Source organism: Erithacus rubecula (assembly GCF_903797595.1).
Source record: "Erithacus rubecula genome assembly, chromosome: 11".
Taxonomy (NCBI): Eukaryota; Metazoa; Chordata; class Aves; order Passeriformes; family Muscicapidae; genus Erithacus; species Erithacus rubecula.
The window spans coordinates 8,186,254-8,207,996 of NC_136663.1; the positions used below are offsets into that span (position 1 = coordinate 8,186,254).

The 21,743-nt window shown below is 57.3% G+C and overlaps 3 protein-coding genes and 1 long non-coding RNA gene across 9 annotated transcripts; 2 read left to right on the forward strand and 2 right to left on the reverse strand.

Annotated features, from left to right (window-relative positions):
• Positions 1–510: 510 nt before the first annotated feature.
• Positions 511–4,163, forward strand: LOC306806589 (uncharacterized protein). Of its 4 annotated transcripts, none has more exons than XM_079315446.1 (2): positions 511–1,470; positions 2,304–4,163. In XM_079315446.1, the coding sequence occupies exon 2, from the start codon at positions 2,328–2,330 to the stop codon at positions 3,450–3,452; it is 1,125 nt and encodes a 374-aa protein (XP_079171572.1). In that variant the 5' UTR covers positions 511–1,470; positions 2,304–2,327; the 3' UTR covers positions 3,453–4,163. The 4 variants fall into 4 exon arrangements, with proteins under 4 accessions (XP_079171572.1, XP_079171574.1, XP_079171573.1 ...); XM_079315448.1 differs by lacking the exon at positions 511–1,470 and adding an exon at positions 1,821–1,832; XM_079315447.1 differs by lacking the exon at positions 511–1,470 and adding an exon at positions 2,038–2,189.
• Positions 4,164–4,326: 163 nt separating this feature from the next.
• Positions 4,327–8,543, reverse strand: LOC306806590 (PHD finger protein 13-like). 3 transcript variants are annotated; one of them, XM_079315450.1, is made up of 5 exons: positions 8,319–8,543; positions 6,650–6,742; positions 5,735–6,347; positions 5,379–5,414; positions 4,327–5,267 (listed from the first exon to the last, which is right to left on the reverse strand). In XM_079315450.1, the coding sequence occupies exons 1-5, from the start codon at positions 8,418–8,420 to the stop codon at positions 5,041–5,043; spliced, it is 1,071 nt and encodes a 356-aa protein (XP_079171576.1). In that variant the 5' UTR covers positions 8,421–8,543; the 3' UTR covers positions 4,327–5,040. The 3 variants fall into 3 exon arrangements, with proteins under 3 accessions (XP_079171576.1, XP_079171575.1, XP_079171577.1); XM_079315449.1 differs by having other exon boundaries at positions 4,327–5,270; XM_079315451.1 differs by lacking the exon at positions 8,319–8,543 and adding an exon at positions 7,328–7,346.
• Positions 8,544–8,803: 260 nt separating this feature from the next.
• LOC306806591 lies at positions 8,804–11,071 on the forward strand. The gene is made up of 2 exons (XR_013775504.1): positions 8,804–8,917; positions 9,987–11,071. It is a non-coding gene; the product is annotated as an uncharacterized lncRNA (long non-coding RNA).
• ABCF3 (ATP binding cassette subfamily F member 3) lies at positions 10,726–21,666 on the reverse strand. Its single transcript, XM_079315438.1, has 21 exons — positions 21,334–21,666; positions 20,990–21,137; positions 20,829–20,908; positions 20,461–20,516; positions 18,662–18,759; positions 18,424–18,546; positions 17,885–18,151; positions 17,599–17,679; positions 17,006–17,065; positions 16,647–16,703; positions 16,418–16,440; positions 15,767–15,822; positions 15,431–15,631; positions 15,200–15,276; positions 14,924–14,968; positions 14,465–14,597; positions 13,794–13,882; positions 13,501–13,592; positions 12,816–12,948; positions 12,370–12,457; positions 10,726–11,592 (listed from the first exon to the last, which is right to left on the reverse strand). Exons 1-21 carry the CDS (start codon positions 21,650–21,652, stop codon positions 11,434–11,436), a joined length of 2,385 nt encoding a protein of 794 aa, XP_079171564.1. The 5' UTR covers positions 21,653–21,666; the 3' UTR covers positions 10,726–11,433.
• Between the last annotated feature and the right edge of the window lie 77 nt (positions 21,667–21,743).

Sequence of the window (21,743 nt, forward strand, 5' to 3'; positions counted from 1 at the left end):
CATTTCTAGGCCAAGCTGAGGAAAAGAAAAGCATCCAAATGTGAGCACTGGTACAGTGCCACCAGCTGGGTGATGGAGCTTGGCCAGCCCACAGCGTCAGACGCGGGCCCCAGTGTGGCAGCAGGTGAATAACAACGGCGTGAGCAGCGCTGGGGACACGGCTGAGCCTTCCCCAGCATGCTGGCAGCTTCAGCAGGAGTCACAGCAGGGCTCCATCCCAATCTGCTCCCAGCAGCAGCAGGCATCAGGTGTTTGTGTCCCTGCTCTGCTCTGTCACAGCTTCCCTACAGCAGTTCATCACAGACACAAATAGACCTGGAGAGCTTGGCACTGCTTTTCAGCAGAGTGCTGAGCAAAGATGTGTTAAACTCTGCAAACAGAGGCCCAGCTCAGCCCAATGGCTCCATTCAGTATCTTCACACCTCAGTAACACCTCACCAGCAGCTGCAGCACAACCCAAGGAATCAATCAGGATCTGGGTATTTATCCCCAAATCACCCTTTCATTGAGCTGAATTATCACCCATTGACAGGGCTTGCTGGAGGGGGCACAGACCACAGAGGTTTACAGGTGCTCTCAGGTCTTGTGTCACCGAATTTAGTGTGAATTTAGTGAATTTAGTGTGAGTTTAGTTATTTTGGGAAATAACCCAAAATCCAGGCTGGCAACAACTGTGCTCAATGCAGCTGCAGCTCCTCAGACCCCGCTGAAGATTACACAGGCAGAGGGCTTGCCTGCAGGGAGAGGGGAAAGGGACATTCCGTTTAGCTACTCCTTAATAAACCAAATCCTGAGGATGGGGAGCCGTGGAGGTGGAAGGTGCCAGTGGTGTTTCTGGCCAAAATCAGGCACACTTTGTACACTAAACCTGTGTAATATTAGTCTGCCCTGCTAACTCTCTTTGTAGAGAGTTACAAAGGGAGGAAATGAAACAACACATCAGCAGAGATAGAGATGGATGGTGGAGACATCTGGGATCCTTGGGGAGAGGGGCTGGGAATGCTGCCAGCACTTCAGCCTGCCCAACTGAAATCTTCCCAGGATGCTGGGAGAGGTAGATGGAGGGGCTGGAAGCCCCTGTGGGGCTGGCTCTGACACAGACCCAGGCCACGCACGGGTGACTGCTGCATTTTCCTTCGACAGGCGACAATAACAGGGGCTCCCAGCCGGGGGGCCCGTGGGGAGCTCGCAGCTGTCTCCCCGCCGGGCACTCTGGGGAAAACGAAACCGCCCGGGTTTGAGGAACCCGAAACTGCCCTGCGGTGCCGCCCCTGCGAGGCTCGGGGTGGGGCTGTGCCGGTGCTGAGCCATCCCTGCGCCGGGACCCTCCTCACACAGGTCACACGGGTCCCGCAGCTCACACAGCGTGGGGATCGCCGCTCCAGCTCCCTGCTTCTCCCGAACAGCCGCTCGCGGTGTGTCGTGGATCAGATCGGCTTGGACCATCGGGGCTCGGCGGGGTCCTGTCAGGTCAGCTTGTCCCTTCACGGTGGAGCTCGAGAGGCTCAGTCCTCTGTCCACGGGCGGGGATGGGAGCTGGGAGGGGGCTCGGAGCCCTGCACACGGGCGGGGCTGAGGGGGTTTGTCCCCAGCCCGGCGTAAAATGTTCGGGGGTCCCGGGGGCGGCGTGATGCTGGGGGCGGCAGAGGGATGCGGGGCCGGAGCGGGGCGGGCATGCCCGGGCAGATGCCGCGTTGCCAGTGGCCGAGCGGCTGCTTCCCTCTAGCGGGGACCGGGGGCTGCGCCCAGCGCCGCGCGTCCCTCCGCCCTGCGGCACGGGGAGGGCGGGACGCGGTGAAAGCGGGAGGCGCTTCCGGAGCGGCGGCGGAGCGGTGAGAGCGGCGGCTCCGGGCGGGGCGGCTCCGCACCGCGGTCCCGGTACCGGAGCGCGCGTGAGATCCCCGGGGAGGTGTTGGGGGTTCCCGCCTGTCCCGCACCCGCCCCGGCCTAGCGGATGGGCCCGCGGGGAACGCGCCGGGTCCCGGGCAGAAGCGGCTCCTGCGGACAGCGACCGCGCGTCCCGGCGGAGGTGGCTCCGGCGTCCGCGGTGGCTGCGGGGGACCCGGTGGCTCCGGGGTCGCTGTGCCCCCGCCCTGTCCTCGGGGCGGCCCGGGCTGGGCTGCGGGGAAGGGGGGCGGGAACAAGCACCCCACCTGGGCCAGTCGCCACTCCACGTGAGCCCGGGGAAGGTGTGGGAGTAGCAGCTCTGGCAGGGAGACAGTGTGCCCTGGAGCGGGCGCGGGAGGGCCAAGAAAGGGAAAGTGTTGTGAAGATCAGCATTAAACTTTATTCCATGTCCACAGTGTAAGATCGTCTGACTTGTAGCAATGGGAAGACCTAGGAAGGAGTCTGCTGGCACATCATCCCCCCGACCGGCCACAACCGCCTCCAAAACTGCGCCCGCGGCGCCCCCGCCTTCCACTTCAGCCACCCGAGCCAAGGCTGCTGCTGCAGGGAGCCAGTCCCGAGGCACTTCGGCTGCCAAGGCTACCACCCCTTCTCAGGGGCGGGGGACAAAGGCAGAGCCAGCTCAGCCGAGATCCACAGCATCCCGTGGAGCCCGAGGAGATGCTGGGGACAAGAGCAGAGCACCCACCAAGAGTTCTACAACCCAGAAGGCGCCAGATGCCAAGGGAGCGGCTGGTCCTGCCAGAACTGACGTGTGTTCACAGAAGAAGCAGCCTGGGGCTGACCTGAGCAAGTCCTGCGACCAGTTCCTGCCCCGTGTGAAGAGCCAGGACATCCCGAGGGTGGAGAAGGAGACCCGGGGCCAGCGGGAAAACCCCAAGTGGTACGAGTTGCGGGAGAACCGCATCACTGCCTCCGTGGCCCCCAAAATTGCTAACAGCAAGTTTGCAAACAGCAAGACAGACGAAGTGCCCAAGTCCTACCTAAAAGAGGTGGTGGGCTCTGGCTCCAAGGTGCAGACCCCAGCCATGTCCTGGGGCATCCGCAATGAGAAGGTGGCTGTGGAGGCCTACAAGCAGAAATCACAGAAGGGGGGCAAGCCAGTGCAAGTGGAGGACTGTGGCCTTTTCATTCACCCGGAGAAGCAGTGGCTCGCTGCCAGCCCAGATGGGATCATCAAGGATCCAGCCACAGGGAAGGACCTGGGGCTGCTGGAGGTGAAGTGTCCCTACAAGCACAGGAACAGGACGGTGCGTGAGGCCTGCAAGGACAAGGACTTCTGCCTGGAGGTGAATGGGGATTCGTACGCCCTGAAGAAGAATCATCCCTATTTCACCCAGGTCCAGTGCCAGCTGGGAACCACTGGCTTCCAGCGGGCTGACTTCGTGGTACACACCAACAAGGAGACAGCTGTGGTCCCTGTGGAGTTTGACAAGGAGTTTTGGGGGAAGACAGTGCCCAAGCTGGAGAAGTTTTACACGGAGGCTGTGATTCCCCACCTGGAGCAGAAGGCAGGCAGCTCTGTCTACGCCAACGAGGAATAGACCACTGCCTCCCTGTCTCAACTGGATACTTGCTTGGCTGCATAACTCCAGCTTTGTCCCCTAGCATAGAAGTTACACAGGTTAGTTGCTGTTCTTGAACTGTTCACAGCCTTGGAATTGAAAAGTTGTACCAGCAGGACCCGGCTTTGTCAGGGTCCCCACAAACAGTGCCTTCTTGCTGCCCCAGCCAGGTCAGCACTCAGCCCCCAGAACCCTCTTGTCCTGTCACCCTCACTGCATCCCCCACTTGTCCCAACAGCATGCCAGATGGAAGCTGACACACCTGCAAATGAAGCCAATGATATCTCTGTGTTGAAATTAGAGGCTTATTTTGTGGACAAAACTGGAACCTCAGTTGCTGTTGGGACTAATTTCTAACTGCACTCCAGAGTGGAGACAGAGACAAGGAAGGTTTGTCAGAGCCCAAGAGCAAAACTTCTTTTGAGCCAAACAGTGATGTGCCTTAAGCATCAGAGTAAGGGCACACAGACACCCTTCCTCCCTGAGCCATCAGACCTGCTGCCTCTGCAGAATGTAACTCATGACATTCCCCCTGAGACACCTGCAGGCTCTGGAACATGACTCCCACTGAAGAGGTTGTCCCCCAGACCATGCACCTCCTGAGGACATACCCATGGAACATCCCTGTAAACTGCAGCAGCATGAGGAGGTGGTCATTGAATTAAATATACATGCACTGGTCTGCTCGTTTCCTGTTGTTTTTGCAGCTTGGGATTTACCTGGGGAACTAGCAGGGCTGAGAGTGTCCCTTCACCAGGTCCCCTCCCAGCCACAACAGAAGGGAAGCAGGGGAGCACTTGGGTCCCTGAGGGACATGAGAACCAAGGCCACTGACCTATGCCAAAGCCACCACTGTTATGGCAAAAGTATTTATTATATACATTAGACTCCAGTCACACTCCACAGGGCAAGGACCAGAATTCGCTATAATACAAATTAACTATAATACAAAGTAACTATAATACAAATTAACTATAATACAAAGTAACTATAAAAACATAAAGCACTTTTGGGGCCCAGGCTTTCCACAGGAGGAGAGAGGCACAGGGACGAGCCTGGGGGCTGCCTGTGTGACAGGGACCTGTCCCACATCCTGTCCCCAGCTGTGGTCCCACAGTAACCAGATGTGCAAGTAGGAAAGAACCCAGTTAAGAATCATGGGGACTGGCAGGTGGGGGCTGAGCTGAGTGTCACCAGGACAGGAGCGGGGCCTGCATCCCCCAGGGAAAGTGCAGAAGGCACATGGGCAGGGCTCTTTGGAGGGGCTGTGAGGAGGAGATGGGATCCAACAGTTAGTGCATGTGGGGCCCCAGGAGATCACAAACACTAACACACCACCCACAGGGATGAGCATCTGGACCATCCTTCTATCCCCCGCACACTTCTGGGATAACCAAGCTCTACGGCCAGTATGATCCTCGGGGAGGACAACAGGGCAGCTTTCAGGGGCCAGAGGTGTGAGGGGGACAGTCTGGCCCTGTGTCCCAGCCCCTCCCCTGCCAGTGCATTGATTGTCTAAGTCTTCAGGTTAAAAAGGGGCCCCCAGCCTTCCTGCTCTGCAGGAGCATCAGTCAACGAGGCGCTTGCGGGGCACTGTCCGAGCTCGGTTTGAGCGGCGAATCTCCTGCTTGGCATCCCGGCACCGCTGGCAGATGAAAATGTCAGGCACGTTGGATTTGCGGATCTTGGCACAAGAGAGGTGGATCCAGGTAGCACATTCGTTACATTCAATCATGGGCCTCCCGGCAAAGGGCTTCATGCAGAAGCAGGTGATCAGATCCCAGGCATCATCATCTGCTCGGGGAGAGACAGCCACCGGTCAGACACCGCCCTACCAGCTGCAGGTCTGGCTGTGGCCAGACCAGCCACTTCTACTGGTGTTAAATGGGACAGACCCCTACTCACCTTCTGCTTTGGTGTTGGGAACTTCTGCAAATTCAACTGTTAAAGTTGTAAAAGGAGGAAAAAAAAGAGAAAAAAAACCAAAATCAGATAAGTAAGGCAGCCCTACACCCCACTTCAGGCCTGTTTCAGGTCTGCACCACTTGCTCTGCAGAACAGAGCTACCAAAGGGTAGGTCAGCTCCCTGCCCTCTGCTCTTCAGTTCCCCAGGTCCCAAAAGTATTCCTCTTGCTGGGAGCAGCTTGGGCTGTCGACAGGCCCTCCCTGTGACCAGCAAGTGTGGCTCCAGCTGAGGGAGGGACAATGTTTGGCACTGGCTGCAGTAAAATAGAGCCCTCTGCAGTCCCCCAGACACTTACCACTGAGCTGGGAGGTGTCTCCTCTTGTATCTTCCCCTGTGCTTTGGTCCAGGGTATTACAGGGACTAGGGCTTTTCCCTTCTCCAGAGAAGGGGTCGTGCTCCTTAAGCTGAGGATCATCTGCTGGCTTCTCAGTTCCCTGTGCTCCATACATCAAGTCCTTCTCCTCCATCATTGGCTCCTCCAGGAGCGAGTTGGGCTGGGGTTCCCCAGGTGGGTTGAGGGAAGGCTCCAATAGCTCCTCTTTCACAGGAGACAGCTGTCCTGCCAGTGCAGCCAGCTGCTTCACCCCATCCTGTTCTGCCCCAAAGTCCTTCCAAGCACTCAGTGGCACCCTCTTCTTCACCTCCTGCTCCAAAATGCGTTTCTTTGCTGGTGGTTTCTTCCGTTTGATTTGCTGGGGCCGGACGTTGTAGAAGGCGGTGGAAAAGGCAGGGCTGTTCATTAGCAGGCCACTGCCCACAGCCCCCCTGGCCACAGCATTCCTGCTCTTCCTACTGTCCATTGGGATGTGGCCATCGGAGGAGTGAGATGAGGTCGAGCTGTCGCTGTCCTGAGTGCTCCCCGTGCTGTTCTGGGGGCTCATGCTGCCTCCATGGGTCCAGGGCACATACTAGTGGCAAGAGGGGAAGATGAAGGATTAGCATGGGAAACCAGAGCACAGATATTTGGGGTAGGAGAGAATGGCTCTCCAGCAGTGTCTACCCAAACTTCAAGGCCAGACCGGATGGGCCCTGAGCAGTCTGATCCAGTGGGTGGCACCCCTGCCCATGGCAGGGGAAACTAGATGATCCCTTAAGTCCCATCCCACCCAAACCAAGGCATGACTCTTTAAGATTAGGAGCTGAGTCTGCACATGACAGGGAGATCAGGAGAACCAGTGTCTTTGCAGAGGAACACTGCAAGCCCACTTACCTCTTCAGGGTACGGGATGTAGCCTGCATAGGCCAGAACGAAGGTGCAGAACTGGTTGAAATCCTCCACAGTTCTCCGCCGTTTCTGAAGTGGCTGCAACAAACACCACGAGTGGATTAAACTCCCGGGATAACCCAACCAAGCCGATGTTACAGCCGGCTCTGGCGGCAGCCCTGGACCACCCGGCAGTTTTATAAGCACAGAATATCAAGGTCACCCAAACACCCATCCTTCCCCTAACTCTTCATCATCTGCCGAGGCAAATGCAGCCCTTCCCTTTAAACCCAGATCCCGGGCGGGGTGGCGGCGGGGCTGGGCGGGGGGGGAGGGAGGGCCGGACACACGCGACGACACCGTGACGACATGCCGGGACACCCAGCGCCCGGCAGCGCCGGCGGAGCCTGGATCAGGGGCTCGGGGGCCCGGTGCCGGGATGTCCGCCCGCGAGCGGTGACTCCGGGGTGGGGGACGCTGCCGGGGCAGCGCTCGGGGCTCGGTGCCGCGGGGGGGAGCGGTGGGAGGGCCGGGCGCCGCCGGCAGCGCCCGGGGCAGCCGCGCACCCCGCGGCCGATGGAGGGGAGCCGGGGCCGGGCCGCAGCGCTGCCCCCGCGGCGGGGCCGGCGATGAGAGGGGGTGTCGGGGCCGGCCCCCCGCGCCGCCCGTCCCCGCGCCGGGCACCTGATGGCTCCCAAGATGGCGCCGCGCTGCCGGTCCTGCCCCGGCCGACCGGCCCGGGGGGACCCCGCCCCCCAAACCGACACCCCCGCGCCCGCGGCAACCGCGCCGGCACGGGACCCCCGCTCCCCCCGGACAGCTCGCAGCACCCCCGCTCCCCTTCACGCACACGCGCACCCCGGCGCCCCCGCAGCCCCCAGCCCGCCCGGCCACCCCGGGCCCCCTCATGGGGACCCCGAGCGCCGCCGCCGCCCCCCCCGGGGCAGCATCCCCCGCCCGTGCCCACAGCCGCCCCCCGAGGGCTCCTCTCCCACGCACGGGCCCCGCGGGCACACACGGAGCCGCTCCCCCGCGCACACAGACACTCACACACACACACCGAGCCCCCCCGGCCCTCCCAGCCGAGCTCCCCCCTCCAGCACAAGCACCCTGCGCACAGAGCGCTCCCTCACGAGGCCCTCCGCCACACACGGCCCCCCCAGCACACAGACACACACGGAGGGACCCACGGAGGGACCCACGAACCCCCCCCCCGCTCACACAGACACACACCGACGGACGCACAAACCCCCCCCGCACACACATGGCCGCGCAGAGGAGCTTCCCCCCCGGTACAGCCACACCGAGGGCCCCCCGTACACACACGGAGCCACACAGAGGGCACCCCCTCCCTACACACACACAGCCACAGAGAGAGGAGAGGAGCCGCCCGGGCGCTCAGACACACAGGGGACCCCCTCCCCCTTTCACACACGCACACAGGGGACCCCCCAGCACGTACATACACAGAACGGACTCCCCCCCGCACACACACTGGGGGACCCCCCCCCGCACACACACGGCCACACGAGCCCACCCCCTCCGCGCACACACACACGACCCCCCCCCACCCCGCTCTCCAGGGCACCCCCGCTCCCCGCGGCGGCCCCGCACCCCCGATGCCCAGCCGCCGCCGCCGCCCCAAGCACGATCCGCTCCCCGCCGCCCCGCTCACCTCCTCGGGCGCCGGGGACGCGGGGCTGGGCACGGGGCTGCTCCCCGCCGAGCACGGCCCGCCGCGGGGGCAGGGCTCCGCCGGCTGCCCGCCGGCGCTCATGCCGGTGGCGGTGCCGGTAGCAGTCCCGGTGCCGGTAGCAGTCCCGGTGCGGTGCGGTGCGGTGCGGTGCCCGCCGCCGGTGGGAGCGAGGCTCGAGCGCCGCCCCGGCCGCAGGGGCGGGACCACCTGGTGGCGGGGAAGGCGGGGAAGGCGGGGCCTCGCCCGGACCGTCCCGGTGCGGGGGGGTGCCGGTGAGCGTCCGCCCTTCCCGGTACCGAACACGGGAGTGCAGCCGGGCTGGACCCGCCCGGACCCGCCGCTGCCAACGGCAACGCCGGGGCACCGCCCACCGGCCGCGCGGGGTCGCGGCTCATGGAATGTTGGGGCTCGGGGGGAACACCGCGTCCGAACGGTCCCCGCGCGCCCCGCCCCGCCGGGCTGCTCCGGCCGAGCCGGCCGGCAACAGCTCCAGGGCTGGGGCACCCACTGCTGCTCCGGCCGAGCCGCGCCGCTGCCTCTCCGCACTTCCAGGGAAGGATTTCATCCGAATATCCAGTGTTAGTGTCCCCTCTTTCACTTTAAAGCCATCTCCTCTTTTCTCATCCCTATCCGGCTGTGTAAAAAGTCACTCCCTCTTTTTTTAAATATATAAACAGCAAAAGCCACCCCAGAATTGACACTTTTTCATTACTGGATGAGCATGGTCACCCCACAAGCAGGTATATAGACAAGGCAAAGATTTTAAATACCTTCTTCACTCCAGCTTTCAACACCAGTGATGGGCTCTAGGGGTCCCTGAGCTGGAGGACCATAACTCTGAGAATGATAAACTCAATCTCAAACTTGTGCAGGATCTGCTGTTCCAGCTGAATCCCTTTATAGGGATGGTGTATGGGGCCTTATGGAATTCATCCAAGAGTACTCAAAAGAGCTGGTGGATGTCATAATGAGACCTCTCAATGATTTTTGAACTGCCATGGGAATCTGAACAGATCCTACTTGACTGGAAATTGGCAGACATTTTCCCAGTTTTCTGAAAGGGCAAGAGGGATGATCCTGGGCACTATAGGCCCAGTCACATTTCATTGCCTGGTAAAATTACGGAGAAGATTATTCTGAGAGTTATGGAAAAGATATCTGAAGGGCAATGCAGGCATCAGTCACAGCCAGCGCAAGTTCATGAGGGAAAGTTCTGCTTGAGAAACTAAAATCCCTTTAAGGACAAGGTAACTCAAGTATTTGATCTAAGGAAGCCTTGATAAAAAAATTTGGAGTTTAGTGGAGCTTTAAATTCTGTTTCTCCAGGATTCTTCTGGGCAAAATGTCCAGCACATGGATGGATAACTATGTCATGTGATGGGAGAGAAATGGGCTCGTGGGTCAGGTTATAGTGAATGGTATGACATCAGACTGGTGACTGGTCACTAGTAGGGCTCTGCAGAACTCAATTTTAAGGCCAGTGCTCTTCAAATCTTCATAAACAACTTGGACTTGAAGATACATTGAGTTTGCCAGCATATCTGAAGCAAGGCAGCTGTATCAGCAGACCCCCCGACAAGGCAGCCTGTAGTAGAAACCAAGCACAGGCTGTCTTTTGCTGGACATGCCCTTGATTTTTACCCACAGGCTCTCAACCTGTTCATGGCTGTTACTCAGACCCAGCTCTTCACTACCTGTCCCTTCCTTAGGAGAGTCCAACACCCCTGCCTCTCTTTCCCCTCCTCTCTTCTGAAATCTTGTAGCCCTCCATTGCAGTGTTCCAGTTGTGTGATGCATCTGTTTCTTTGATAGCAATTATGTTGCAGTTTTTTAATTGAACCGTGGTTTCCAACTCCTCTTGCTTGTTACCTGCATGCTTTGGTGTGGAGACACTTCAGCTGGGGGCCTTTGTGCCACTTGGGAGGAGCCCTGCCTAATAATTCCTTTGAGACGATTTATGGATATTATCCTGTTGTTTTCTAAGGTGTTGGTGCTTCCTGGTTTCTCTGATACCCAGAAATACATTCCCATTCCCTGCTCGATATAACTTAAAGGTCTGCCCCCTTCCTCCCTCCCACCCTCAGCCATTTCCCCCAAAACCACTACTGGATCCAGTACTCTCCAGAGCTGACATCCTAATCTAGCCTCACACCAGCTCCATTTCCCCAAAGGTGGCCTGTGGCTGCCTCCCACTGCCCAGTGGGACACTGGCACGCTCCATCCAGGAGGTCTCAGCCTCATCTGCATCACGGAGCTGCCATTTAATTCAGAGAGAATCATCTGGAAAGCACATCCCCCTCACCAGCCTTGTGCTTGGGGCAACAGCAGGACAATCCCCCCTCCCCTCCAAAATCAAACCCCACGGCCCCCGAAGGAAAGGAGAGCATTGTACCCACTGCATCCTGGGTTTATTTACACCACAACCTGTGTGTGGGTGGGCAGGGAGGGATTCTGGGCACCCACCCCAGGGCAGCCCACCCCAGGGCCGGTCCGAAGGCAAGGCAGGCAGCAGCACAGGGGAGGAGCAGGGAGCACGCCCAGCAGAACCAGGCTCTGGCTCCCTCGGCACTACAGACGTAAGCAAGCCCCGGCATCGGGGGGCTGGGGAAGAGGCGGGGGGTCACTTTTAGCAGCAAACGCCTCTGTTTCCCTCCAAGGCAGCAGGGAGGACAGTGGCACGTGATGGAGCCAGACTAGTGCTCAGGCAGTTAAACAAAAAAACAAAGAGAAAAGGCAGAGGGTGAAGCGAAGAGACATGGAGAACAGCTCTTCTGCCCTGCAGAGCATGGAGTTAAACCGAGGGTGAGGATGCTCTGCCTTCCCTCCTCTCGGCACAGCAGCAGCTCCAGGCACAGCCCTGGCCAGTGACAGAGCCCCTGGCGTGTCCCTGGCCATCACACCAGGCTCCTGCTCCCGCGCTGTCCTTCCACCGACCCCGGGAGGGGAGAGCAGCTCAGGTGGCAGTTTGATGGCATGGCTGACAGTCCGTGTGGGCAGCAGCGCCCTCAGCGCCCTGCCAGGCACAGTTGGGATGGAAGCCGAGGTGGCCGAGCTTTGCCCTCCAGCCCCTGGCACAGTCCGGCTCCCACCTCCCTTATAGGAAACCCTCCTTGCGGAACTGCTCCTTCAGGATGTCTCTGTACTGGTCAAAGCCACCCTCGATGCGTGTCACGGTGGCGTTCTCACACACCCACAGCTCGTGGCACACCAGGCGGATGAAGCGTTCGTCATGGGACACCAGGATTATGCCACCCTGCCAATACACAAGGAGGAAAATTGGGAACTTAGTGGAGCACAACGCAGAGCCCAGGATGGTGGCATGGAGATCTTGTGCCCCTGGCTAGCCAACACCCAGCACTTCAAGTTTTCGTCTGCTCCAGGGAAAACTTAACAGTATTTTACTGGCAGGGAGCTCATCCCAGCCTTTCCTCCCTTCAGGGTGACAGATGCATCACCTATGGAGGAGCCATGTTTAGTAATGATATATTTAGTTCCCACTCTCAGAAGGCAAGTGCAAGTCTTGTTACTGGCTCTCCAGGTCTCCAACAACTTCAAGGATGGAGAATCCACATAAAGTCAGTAACAGTGAAATTGTGTCTCGGTAGGGCCCTGAGCAGCCTCAGCTAAGCTTTTCTGTCATAGGAAAACTGCCCCAACCTAAGCACCAACCAGTGAGATCCAGGCTGATCACAGTGAGATCCGGAGGTTGAGTCTTTGGAGATCAGGCAAAAAACATGCCTAAGGAGCTGCACACAACATGTGAGATGTCAGAATGTAAGTGAGAATGGGATAAGATGCTCTCTGGGCTGCTTACTGCCTCTCTCAGCCACTCCTAGCCAAAGCCATCAAGTAAACAAACCACCAGGATGGATGGCTAAGGCAGAAATGTGATTCACTTCCCAAATTCTGTTCTAGACTTGAAGTCACTGCTGGTATTTCACCATCCACCTCTGGCTGAGATACTGAGTAACTTGAGCCTGAGGTTTCAGGAAGTGTTAGAAAACAAGAGATGTTACTGGGAGATCCTTACCCGGAATTTATTCAGTGCCTTTGCCAGTGCCTCAATGGTCTCCATGTCCAGGTGATTTGTTGGCTCATCCAGGATGTAGAAGTTTGGACTGGAAGAGAAGACAGCTCTGAGAATGCACTGGAACAGGTTCAGGCTGGGTCTGCACCCTGACTGCTGCTTTAGCTGCTTAGAGCCACAGCCACTGACATGTGCCTGGCCCCAGGATTGGCACTGCCCAGTCCCAGGAACACCTCTTATCCCTGTGAGCCCAAAGCTGTGGGCTGCCTCCTGCCACCTGCCTCCTTCCACACAGTCTCCCCAGGGGGACACCTCCCTCTCCATAAAAACCCCCAAGGACAAGGCTTTTGTGAGGTAACAGCAAGTCCCTGGATTCCTGCCTTCCTCACAATGAAGCAAGCTCCAGGGATGAAGCCATGCAAAAATGAACAGCATTAAGAGAACATTACCAGGGCATAGTCATCTGGGCAAAAGCCACTCGACTCTTCTGACCCCCGGACAGGCTGGCCACGGGACGCACGGCCAGCTCTCCCGAGACGCCGTACCGCCCCAGCTGGTGCCGGTACTCCTCCTCTGTCTTCCCTGCAGGATCATCATGTCACAACACAGCTATGGCACACCTGGTGTGACACAGGGCCACAGCTGGCCAGCCTCTGCCACACCAGCAAACAGGAGTTCAGCAGCACTTCCAGGCGATTCCCTCCCATGCAGGCAGTTTGCAGGGAAAACCTGACTGACACAATCAGGATGGGGCTGCAGGGCTGGGGACTGACACCAAGTGATGCTACTCCCAGGTCCCTGTCACTGTGTCAAAAGCAGAACCAGACACCCGTCCCTGTCACTCGTGCAGAAGGGATCCAGAGGTTTTGGCAGCTGGAAAAGGGGGATCCAGTACCCATCCTATGAGGAGGAAAGCAGCTCATCTGCCCTCAAAACTTGGCACCAGTCTGAGATCTGCAGACTATCAGCTACCCCTGCTTCTCATGGCTGATGACCTGAACTTGGCTGGATGAGGGGAGTTATCCCAGTGCTGGCAGTGACCCTTAAGCACTGATGGGACAGAGCCTTCTGCCCAGGACCATAATGCTCCTCCATGAACAGCAAAAGAGACCTCCGGGATCAATAAAAACTCACCTGGGAACTTTCTTGCCAGTAACTCTACAGCACTGATATTCAAGTCTAGTTGATCCACATGGTGCTGGCTGAAATAACCAATCTTTAGGTTTCTGCAGAATGAGAAGAGGGATCAGGAGCTGGTATCAGACCTTACAACCACAGCTTTCATAGCTGCAGTGCCATAAGAGGGCACATGTGGGGGTGTGCTGGACCCATCCTAGTCACTCAAGCAGCCACTTCTCCAAAGCACAGCCCAGGAGCCCCCCAGCTGCACCATTCCTCCCAGTCCCCCAGCCCTCTCAACCAGGTACCTGTGAGCATGTCTGATCCCTCTGACTGGTGCCAGCTCCCCCATTAAGATCTTTAGCATGGTTGACTTGCCAGCTCCGTTTTCCCCAACCTAGAGAAGCAGCAGCAGCATTGGAGAATGTGAAATCCATGAAGGCACTTCGGAGAGGAGTGCAGTGATCAGGGAATTTCAGTTCTTGCAGATGATGAGGGCGAGCAGGACAGAGCATAAATGGTGACTTCAGCTACCAGAAAGCTGCATTTCTATCATTGACAAGCAGCACTGGCAGCAGTGCCAGATGTTCCCTCCCCAACCCTCAAGCCTAAGGATTACCCGGCCTCATCTGCAAGCAATGTCTGCTGCCCCATGCAATGTAGCAGGGCTCCCACTACATGCTGCAGTCATCTAACAGGAGCCAGATATGGATACAGTCTCTTCTCAGAGGTACCCAGTGAAAGGATGAAATCACAAATTCTAAATGGTACTAGGAAAAATCTTCCAGTGTTCCTCAAAATGAGGACGATCAAATGCTGTGATGGGACTCAGCAGAATGGAAAAACAGACCTTCCTGGAAAGATCCAGAATTCAACTGGACAAGGACCTGAGGAACCTGACCTATAATCAAAGTTATCCCTTTGAGCAGGGTCCTCCCAAGGTCTCTCGCAGCCTCCATTATTCTGCAATCCCACATACCACACAGATACGGGACTCCAGGTCGGCAGAGACAGAGAGGGAATGAAAGATGTAGTGACTTGGCTCATAATAGAAGTCTACTTCATCCAGCTGCAGGATTGGGGGGGAGAACTTCTCAAAGCCATCGGGGAACCTGAGAAGGCAGAAGAGGTGAGAGATGACCACAAACTTAAGAGACTCCCAAATGCCAGACCAACCTCTGTAAACCCCCAGGTGACAAGGAGGGCTCCCTGCCACACAGGGCCTCAGGGAAGGATGGTCATGAGAAAGCAACAAAGACCTGCAGCCTTGGCCCCAAGAGGGAACCCAGCCTGAATGAGGGGACCTGTCTGGTCTCCCTGTCAGAGTAAAACTGGCCCACATGAAGGGGTGGTTGTCCTAGCTGGGACAGAACCCTGGAGAAGCTCAAGCCAGAAATGGAGCCAAGTCTCTCCAAACAATGGCTCAGGGGACACTTACCTGATGATCACCTCAGATTCCTTGTCCACAGGTTTCAGCACTGGCCTACAAGAAGAGGAGACATATAACCAAGGTGCTCTGTACTGTGGGTCTGCTCCCACACCAGAGCCCCAGGGAGAGTTTTGAGCTCTGTGACACATCCTAACCAAACCCTCTGGAACAGACACAGGCACCCAAAACCACAAGTGTATCTGCCAGGTACCCTGAGAACCTCCATTTCTTCCCATGAGCATTGCCCCTTTCCCACCTCTAGAGAGGAGCAGGATTGGCACTCACAGCTTCTCCAACAGCTTGATCTTGCTCTGGACTTGGGACGCCCGGTTGGCGTTGTAGCGAAAGCGGTCAATGAAAACCTGCAAGAGAGAAAAGATCAGAGACCTCCAAGACCCCTTCAGCTCCAGCTACCCTGCTCCACTGCCAAACCTACAGCAACACAACCACTAAGGCAGAGAGAAAGGGACAAAGCTGGGAGAAGAATGCCCCAACTCCACTGGCTTCTGCCAGTACCTGGATGTGCTCACGGTACTGCTGCTGGGCTTCGTACTCTCGCTGCTGGTTCTTCAGGCGCTCCTCCTTGGTCTTGATGAAGTTCTCAAAGTCCCCACGGTACATGTCCAGCCTCTGCGAGTGCAGGTGGATGATGTCCGTGGCCACGGCGTTCAGGAAGTTCCTGTCGTGGGACACCACGAGGATGGTAGACTGCCAGGTCTGGAGGAGACAACAAGAGGAAGGCCTGAGCACCATCAAGCCAGAGCACAGGGGTTGGTCCCACCAGCCAGGGAGGGGAGGACATCTCCCTCCCTCACCTTTTCTTTGTATCAAGGCCTTCTGCCATCCCCCTACCTGTAGGTAGCTCTCCAGCCACAAAATTGCCCTCACATCCAGCATGTTTGTTGGCTCTGAGGAAAGGGGAAAAAGCACTGAGGTCAGCAGGGATGGGGACAGCTGGATTATATTTTTTCCCATAGGAAAGCCTAGTGATCTCCACTGGGGAGGAAAGAGCCTGTGTGGAGACCGTCTCTGTCCAGCTCACGGGTTGTGCAGGGTGTGATGTGGTGTGTGCAGGGGGCTGAGGCTCAGTCAGGGATGTTCCTCCCACTCCACATCGATACCCAGACTCAGGTGCCTCACAGCAGGATCTCACCCAAATTCCCTACCCAACCTGGGCATGCTCTGCAGTGAAGGGATTTCCCCCAGCACAGACTGGCAGCCAAGGTGCATTCCAGGGACTGGCAAGGGAGAGGGAACAGAACTTGGAGCAGGATGACATGCAGAACGTTTGGTTGGAGCACAGGGTAAGGCTCTGCTGAGCACAGTGAGAGCTGCTGCCCAGGCAGATTTCCCCGTGCCACTGCTGCCAACGGCACTGCCAGGCCAGCCCATCACACAGGGCTATTTTGAGCAGGCAGATAATGGCCATGGCATGTTCCCAACCCCAGGAAGGGCACAGGCAGGCACAGCAGTGTCAGAAGGGGACTCACAGTATCAACTTACCATCCAGCAGAAGGAGATCTGGCCTGAGGAAAACAAGACATGGGTATCAGAAGCAGAAGGAGCACAGGGTCAGTGCAGAGTGTCTTATCACACACAGAGAGCTGTAGTGCCTCCAACAGCCCCCACCCCAAGAGCCTGGGTTGAGAGGACCCCCAGGCAGCACCCCTACACCTTGTAGCACAGACAATGAGGAGGCTTAACCCCATAGCATGAAGGCCTGGATACCAACCTGGCAAACAGGGCTCTGGCTAAGGCTAGTCTCATTCTCCAGCCTCCAGAAAACTCTCTGAGGAGAGAAGATGCAGAGAGGAGTTACTGTTCAACACAGAACCACTCTGTGTTTGCCTGTCTGCATGACCCTTGCTCCCCCATGGCTCTTTTGGCTCTGCTGTCATCCAGAGGCAATTTGCTCCTGCAGATATTTCAGGCACAGCACAAGATCTGTGGTCCAGCAGGAAGGTGGCAGGAGACCACATTGGATGGGCAAGAACAGACCCTTTTGCTCTTCTTTACAACCACAGCAGTGCCTAGGGGCTCAATTGGAACATCTCCCCAGCCCCATCACTGCCTCAAAGTTTGGAAACTTACTTGGTTGTCTGTTGTTGCATCTTTGCATTAAAGCCCAGCCCAGCAAGAATGACGGACGCCCTAAGGAAAAAGGGAGAGAACTGGAATCCAGCTACAGCATCCAACTGCAGAGCACAGTCTGAGGTCTCAGACCCACAACCACCAAAGGAACTCTGCTACATATTTTAAAGCCATTCTGGTGCAGGAAAAATTCCTTGCACACACAAGAGAAGCACTTGGCTAGAAAATACAGCCCAGCAGGGCACAGCAACCACATGAAGTCCCAGGAGATTTGCAAGGAGTTTTAATCTCTTTGACCAGGAAGAGAGTCACACCACCACTACCATCCCAAAAACGCTCCCTAGGCATCAGGAACCTAGGGAGGTCAGAGAGCAGCAACAAGCCATTTGGGGCAAAAATGTTCTCCAGCTTCAGCAGAAAGCTCAACTATTCCTAAATCAGCAGAGCTGTGACAATGAAGAGACAAGAACAGCAGGGAAAACCCCCTCCCTGCATGCTGGATACCAGGGCCACAGCATCACCCTTCCAAACCCCAGACCACTGCTCAGCCCTGGCCATGCCAACACACAATAGTGCTCACAGGCCTGTCTCACCTTGCTGGGGCCTTGTCTGCCTCAATCTCCTCCAGTTTAGCGTAGATCTCTGATAGTCTGGCACCTTCTGTCCCTTCTCCCCTAGAGCAGAAAAAGGAGACGTGTGTGGGACTCACCAAGTCAGAGTTTGAGTGCTGGGGGAGGCTGATCTCCCCAGGTAGGACTAATGTAAAGCAAGATACAGCCCTCCCCTGCCAGAGCCTTTTTTTGGAAGGCAGAAACCTCAGAATGAGACCTCATGGTCAAGAGGCCACACAAGGGCTGGAAATCCAGGGGATCATCTCACCTGCCAGCACTGATCTTGGCTGTCAGGTCCCTCTCCTCCTGCAGCAGGCTCTCACGAGTGGTGTCACACTCCAGCACACTCTGCAGCGCCGGCGTGTCATCCCCTGCCACCTCCTGCTCCACGTGCAGGATGCTGATGTGCGAGGGGATGCGCAGGCTCTGGCTGGCGATCATCTTCAGCAGCGTGGTCTTCCCCAGCCCGTTCCTGCCCACCAGCCCATAGCGCCGGCCAAAAGCCAGGTTCAGGTCTGCTCCCGTCAGCAGGACACTGAGGCAAGGGAACAGGCAGGTCCCTGCTCAGACTGTCCCATGAAGAGGGGATAACCAGCAGCCACCTGCCCCTGGTGTATTTCAAGTTGTGCTGTAGCCAAGCAAAAATCACAGGCTTCTCCAGCCCAAAGCCAACAGGGTCAGTGCCCACCTTGCTTACTGATCTTTGCCACATCCTCTGTAATTTCCAAACTGCTCTCTAATCCAGTCTCAATCCCCCATGGTCTAAAATCCCAGCCAGGGTCTGTCCCACGTCCCCAGCGCACTCACCGCTCACCGAAGGACACATCGAAGTTCTCGATGTGCACATCATACGACTTGTTCTTGCCTGATGACTCCATGCGAGTCTCCTTCTTGCTGGAAGCTTGGCTGGCAGACGCCTCCTCAAGGACTCTGCAGACACACAGAACACAGAGAGGGGGCTCAGCAGGAAAGCTCTGGCACTGCCAGATCCCAGCCATGCACAGCAGAGCGGGATGGGGACGTTCACAGTGCCCTGCATACTCACACGGGCCCGGATGACTTCAGGGAATCCCGCTCCAGCCTCTTGTCCTGCTTGGCTTTCAGCCTGGCTTCCGCCTTCTCCAGTTTCTTGGCATTCACCATCTGGGACACAGAACAGAGTTTGAAGAAGAGAGAGCATCTTCAACAAAACCCCCAAAAGCCCAGCTCTGGGAGAAAAAAGATCAATCAACCTCTCAAGCCTGGAAGAAAGGGAAGGAAGGACAGGGAAACTGGGACGGATTCAAGCATATTTTGAGGAGGCTAATCAGGCCAGGAAGCTACCTCAGGAATAAAGTCCTAAATCAATAGCTCATACATAAGTTTTGCCTCAGCAAGGCAGAGGTTTTGGCTGACCCTATCGTACAGTCAGTTTCTGTAGCTCCAGGGACCTGGATCAACCAAGTCACTTCAACAGCAGCAACCTGCCATCCCAGTGCCTCTTCTGGTGTACCCTGCACCCAGCCCTGAAGTGCACCATGAGGTGTTTCCCTTCCCAACACGTTACACGTTAGCCAGTTTAGAACAAACTCTTCTTGAGCAGATCAGAGACAAAAAGCATTTAATTAACCCTGAAGGCAAGAAGGCGCCAAGTGTTTTAACCTGGCTTCTGGTCTTGGACAGGCTTTCAGCCCACTCCAGCTTATTCCTGCATAGAGACAAATATTTGTGGCTGACCAAGAACACTCCTAGGCATTCCTAGGCAACTCTGCAGGCACTGGAGCACATTACAGACCTGCATGCCAGACTGAAGGGTGTCTTGTTACTAGAGCTATGACCCCACACCTACAGACAGAGTCACTCTGTAAATTATACTGAGCTTTCTGAATCTCCTAGTAAGACGTCCTCCAAGGCTTGACAGGTCTCCTGAGGCTTTCTCTGAATCGTCTCCAATTTTGCTGAAGATCTTTTTTTGAGCTGCAGACACAAGAGCTGGAAAGTGAATCCAGCCACAACAACTCTGGTGCCAAAAGCAGCCAGAGCTGCCAGTTTTTGCTTAAGACTCCCGTTCAGACATGTGGGAATTGTGTTAGGTCTCAGCCTCCAAGTGAAAGGTTCTCATCCTCAGCACATTAACCCATGGAAAGAGAGATCTGTGAGGGACCAGCCTGGCAAAGACGCTGCCCACACTGTACAGCTACTGCCACCCTTGCTTTGTAGATTTACAACTGCACCTCACCCATGCTCAGACTTTGGCACATTCAACAGAGACAGCAAGCCAGGCTGCTCCTGAGCAGCCACACATTCCATCAATACAGATGTCCCGACTTCCTCAGGTCATGGAGTGGAACTACTTCCAAACTTCTCTGCTCTTGATCTTATTTCCCAAACCACAACAATCTACTGCTGGCTCCAGAGCTGGGCTTACACTATCCCTGCAGCAGCTCTCCATTAACTTCCCACCTGTAACGTTCCTCCCTCCTGTCATCACCCAGGGCTTTACTCCTCACTGAATATTCAAGATGTCATCCAGGGACATCCTATTTCCTCAATCAAAGGCCTTGCTGTAGGAGCCAAAGATCCTCTCAAAAGTCAGAGTTCACTAAGAAATTACAACAAAATAGATCTTGTCAGATTAATAAGTTGCTAACTTGTGTGGAGCCTCTTCATCAGACCGAGGTCAAGAATTTCCCAAATGACAGAAAGCCTGACAAAGAGGAGCAGTACCCCCTGCCACTACACTCTGAACTAGGATGTGGGCTGCCACGGCTGCTCTCCAAGGGCAGCCTGGACTGGAGCAGGGCAGGGCACCTGCAGCCCCACGTGTCAGCTGCTCCCACAAGGAAGGGCACAGCCCTCACCTACCGAGGTCTGGCCTCTCTTCAGCAGCAGCCCCGGCAGCAGATCCGTGCTGGCGTCACCTGCAAGGAGACGGTGGGGCTGGGGTTGGTGAGCACATGAGGCAGGCACTTAACCCATGCCCAGATAATGACTGATATCTCTCCCGACAGGATGAGCGGAGCAAAGGGCATCCCTCCATCTCCACCCTCACCCCAGCTCACCCCGTGGGCACTGCTGTGCACAGCTCAGCAGCAGTACGAGAAGCAGATGTGTGCCTGTGAGGGCGAGCCTGAGGCTCCCCTCGCCAAGGTCAGGTGAGCACACCCAACGCCCCGAGCCCTTCCGAGCTCCAGCACCCTGGCGGGAGGACAGGAGCCGCGGGCATCACTCACCATATCCATCAGTCATCTGGGAGAGCTGGATGGGGGCATCCAGCAGCACCTGGCTGCAGCGCTGGGCTTGGCCCTCGTCCCTGCGGGGAGGAGGAGGAGGAGGAGGAGGGTGAGGTGCATGAGTGGGGTGAGGGGGTGCGGGGGTCGCCGGGTGCCCTTACAGCTGCAGGGTGTTGAAGAGGCGCTGGCAGATCTCCCTGATGGCGCCGTCGTCCTTGGTGTCCTGCGACACCTCCCGCAGCAGCTCGCCCACCGCCTCCTCCAGCTCGTCCACCGACTCGAAGTCCGCCCCGCTGCCGTGCAGGATCCCTGCGGGCACACGGCGCCGGCGCTGCACATCCCGCTGCGGTCGCGACAGGTGGCACCCTCCCGGGCCCCCTACCCCACCCGTCCCCGGCCGCCTGTCGCGATTCGGGCGCTGCCGCCTGTCGCCACAGCGGGGAGGTGTCGCGACATGCGGCGCCGCGGGAGGCCGAGCCGCAGCTGGCAGGCGGGAGCCGCTCACCCGTCACGTAAGCGAAGAGCTCGCCGTCCAAGTCGGGGAACTCGGAGCGGATGATGTCGGCGCAGGACGCCATGGCGGGGCCGGCCCGCCCCGCGGAGCCGCCGCCGCCGCTCGGAGCCGGAAAGGACGCCGGGCGCTGCCGGGAAGGGGGCGGGAGGCCGCCATGGCGCCGGGGCGGCCGGGAGATGTAGTCCGGGCCCGACTGCGCCTGCGCGCCATGGGGCCAGGAGTGGGGCTGCGGTGCCACGTGCCAAGACAGCGGCACCGGGAGCGATCGGGACGAGCCCCCAACCCGCTCAGCCCCTGCTTGTTCCGTCATCTTGGAATTTTTTTCTTCCCTCTTTTAAAACCAGTTTCTGCTTTTAAACCACAGTCAAAACACCGCAGCTTGGGGTTTGGGTTCGAAGTTT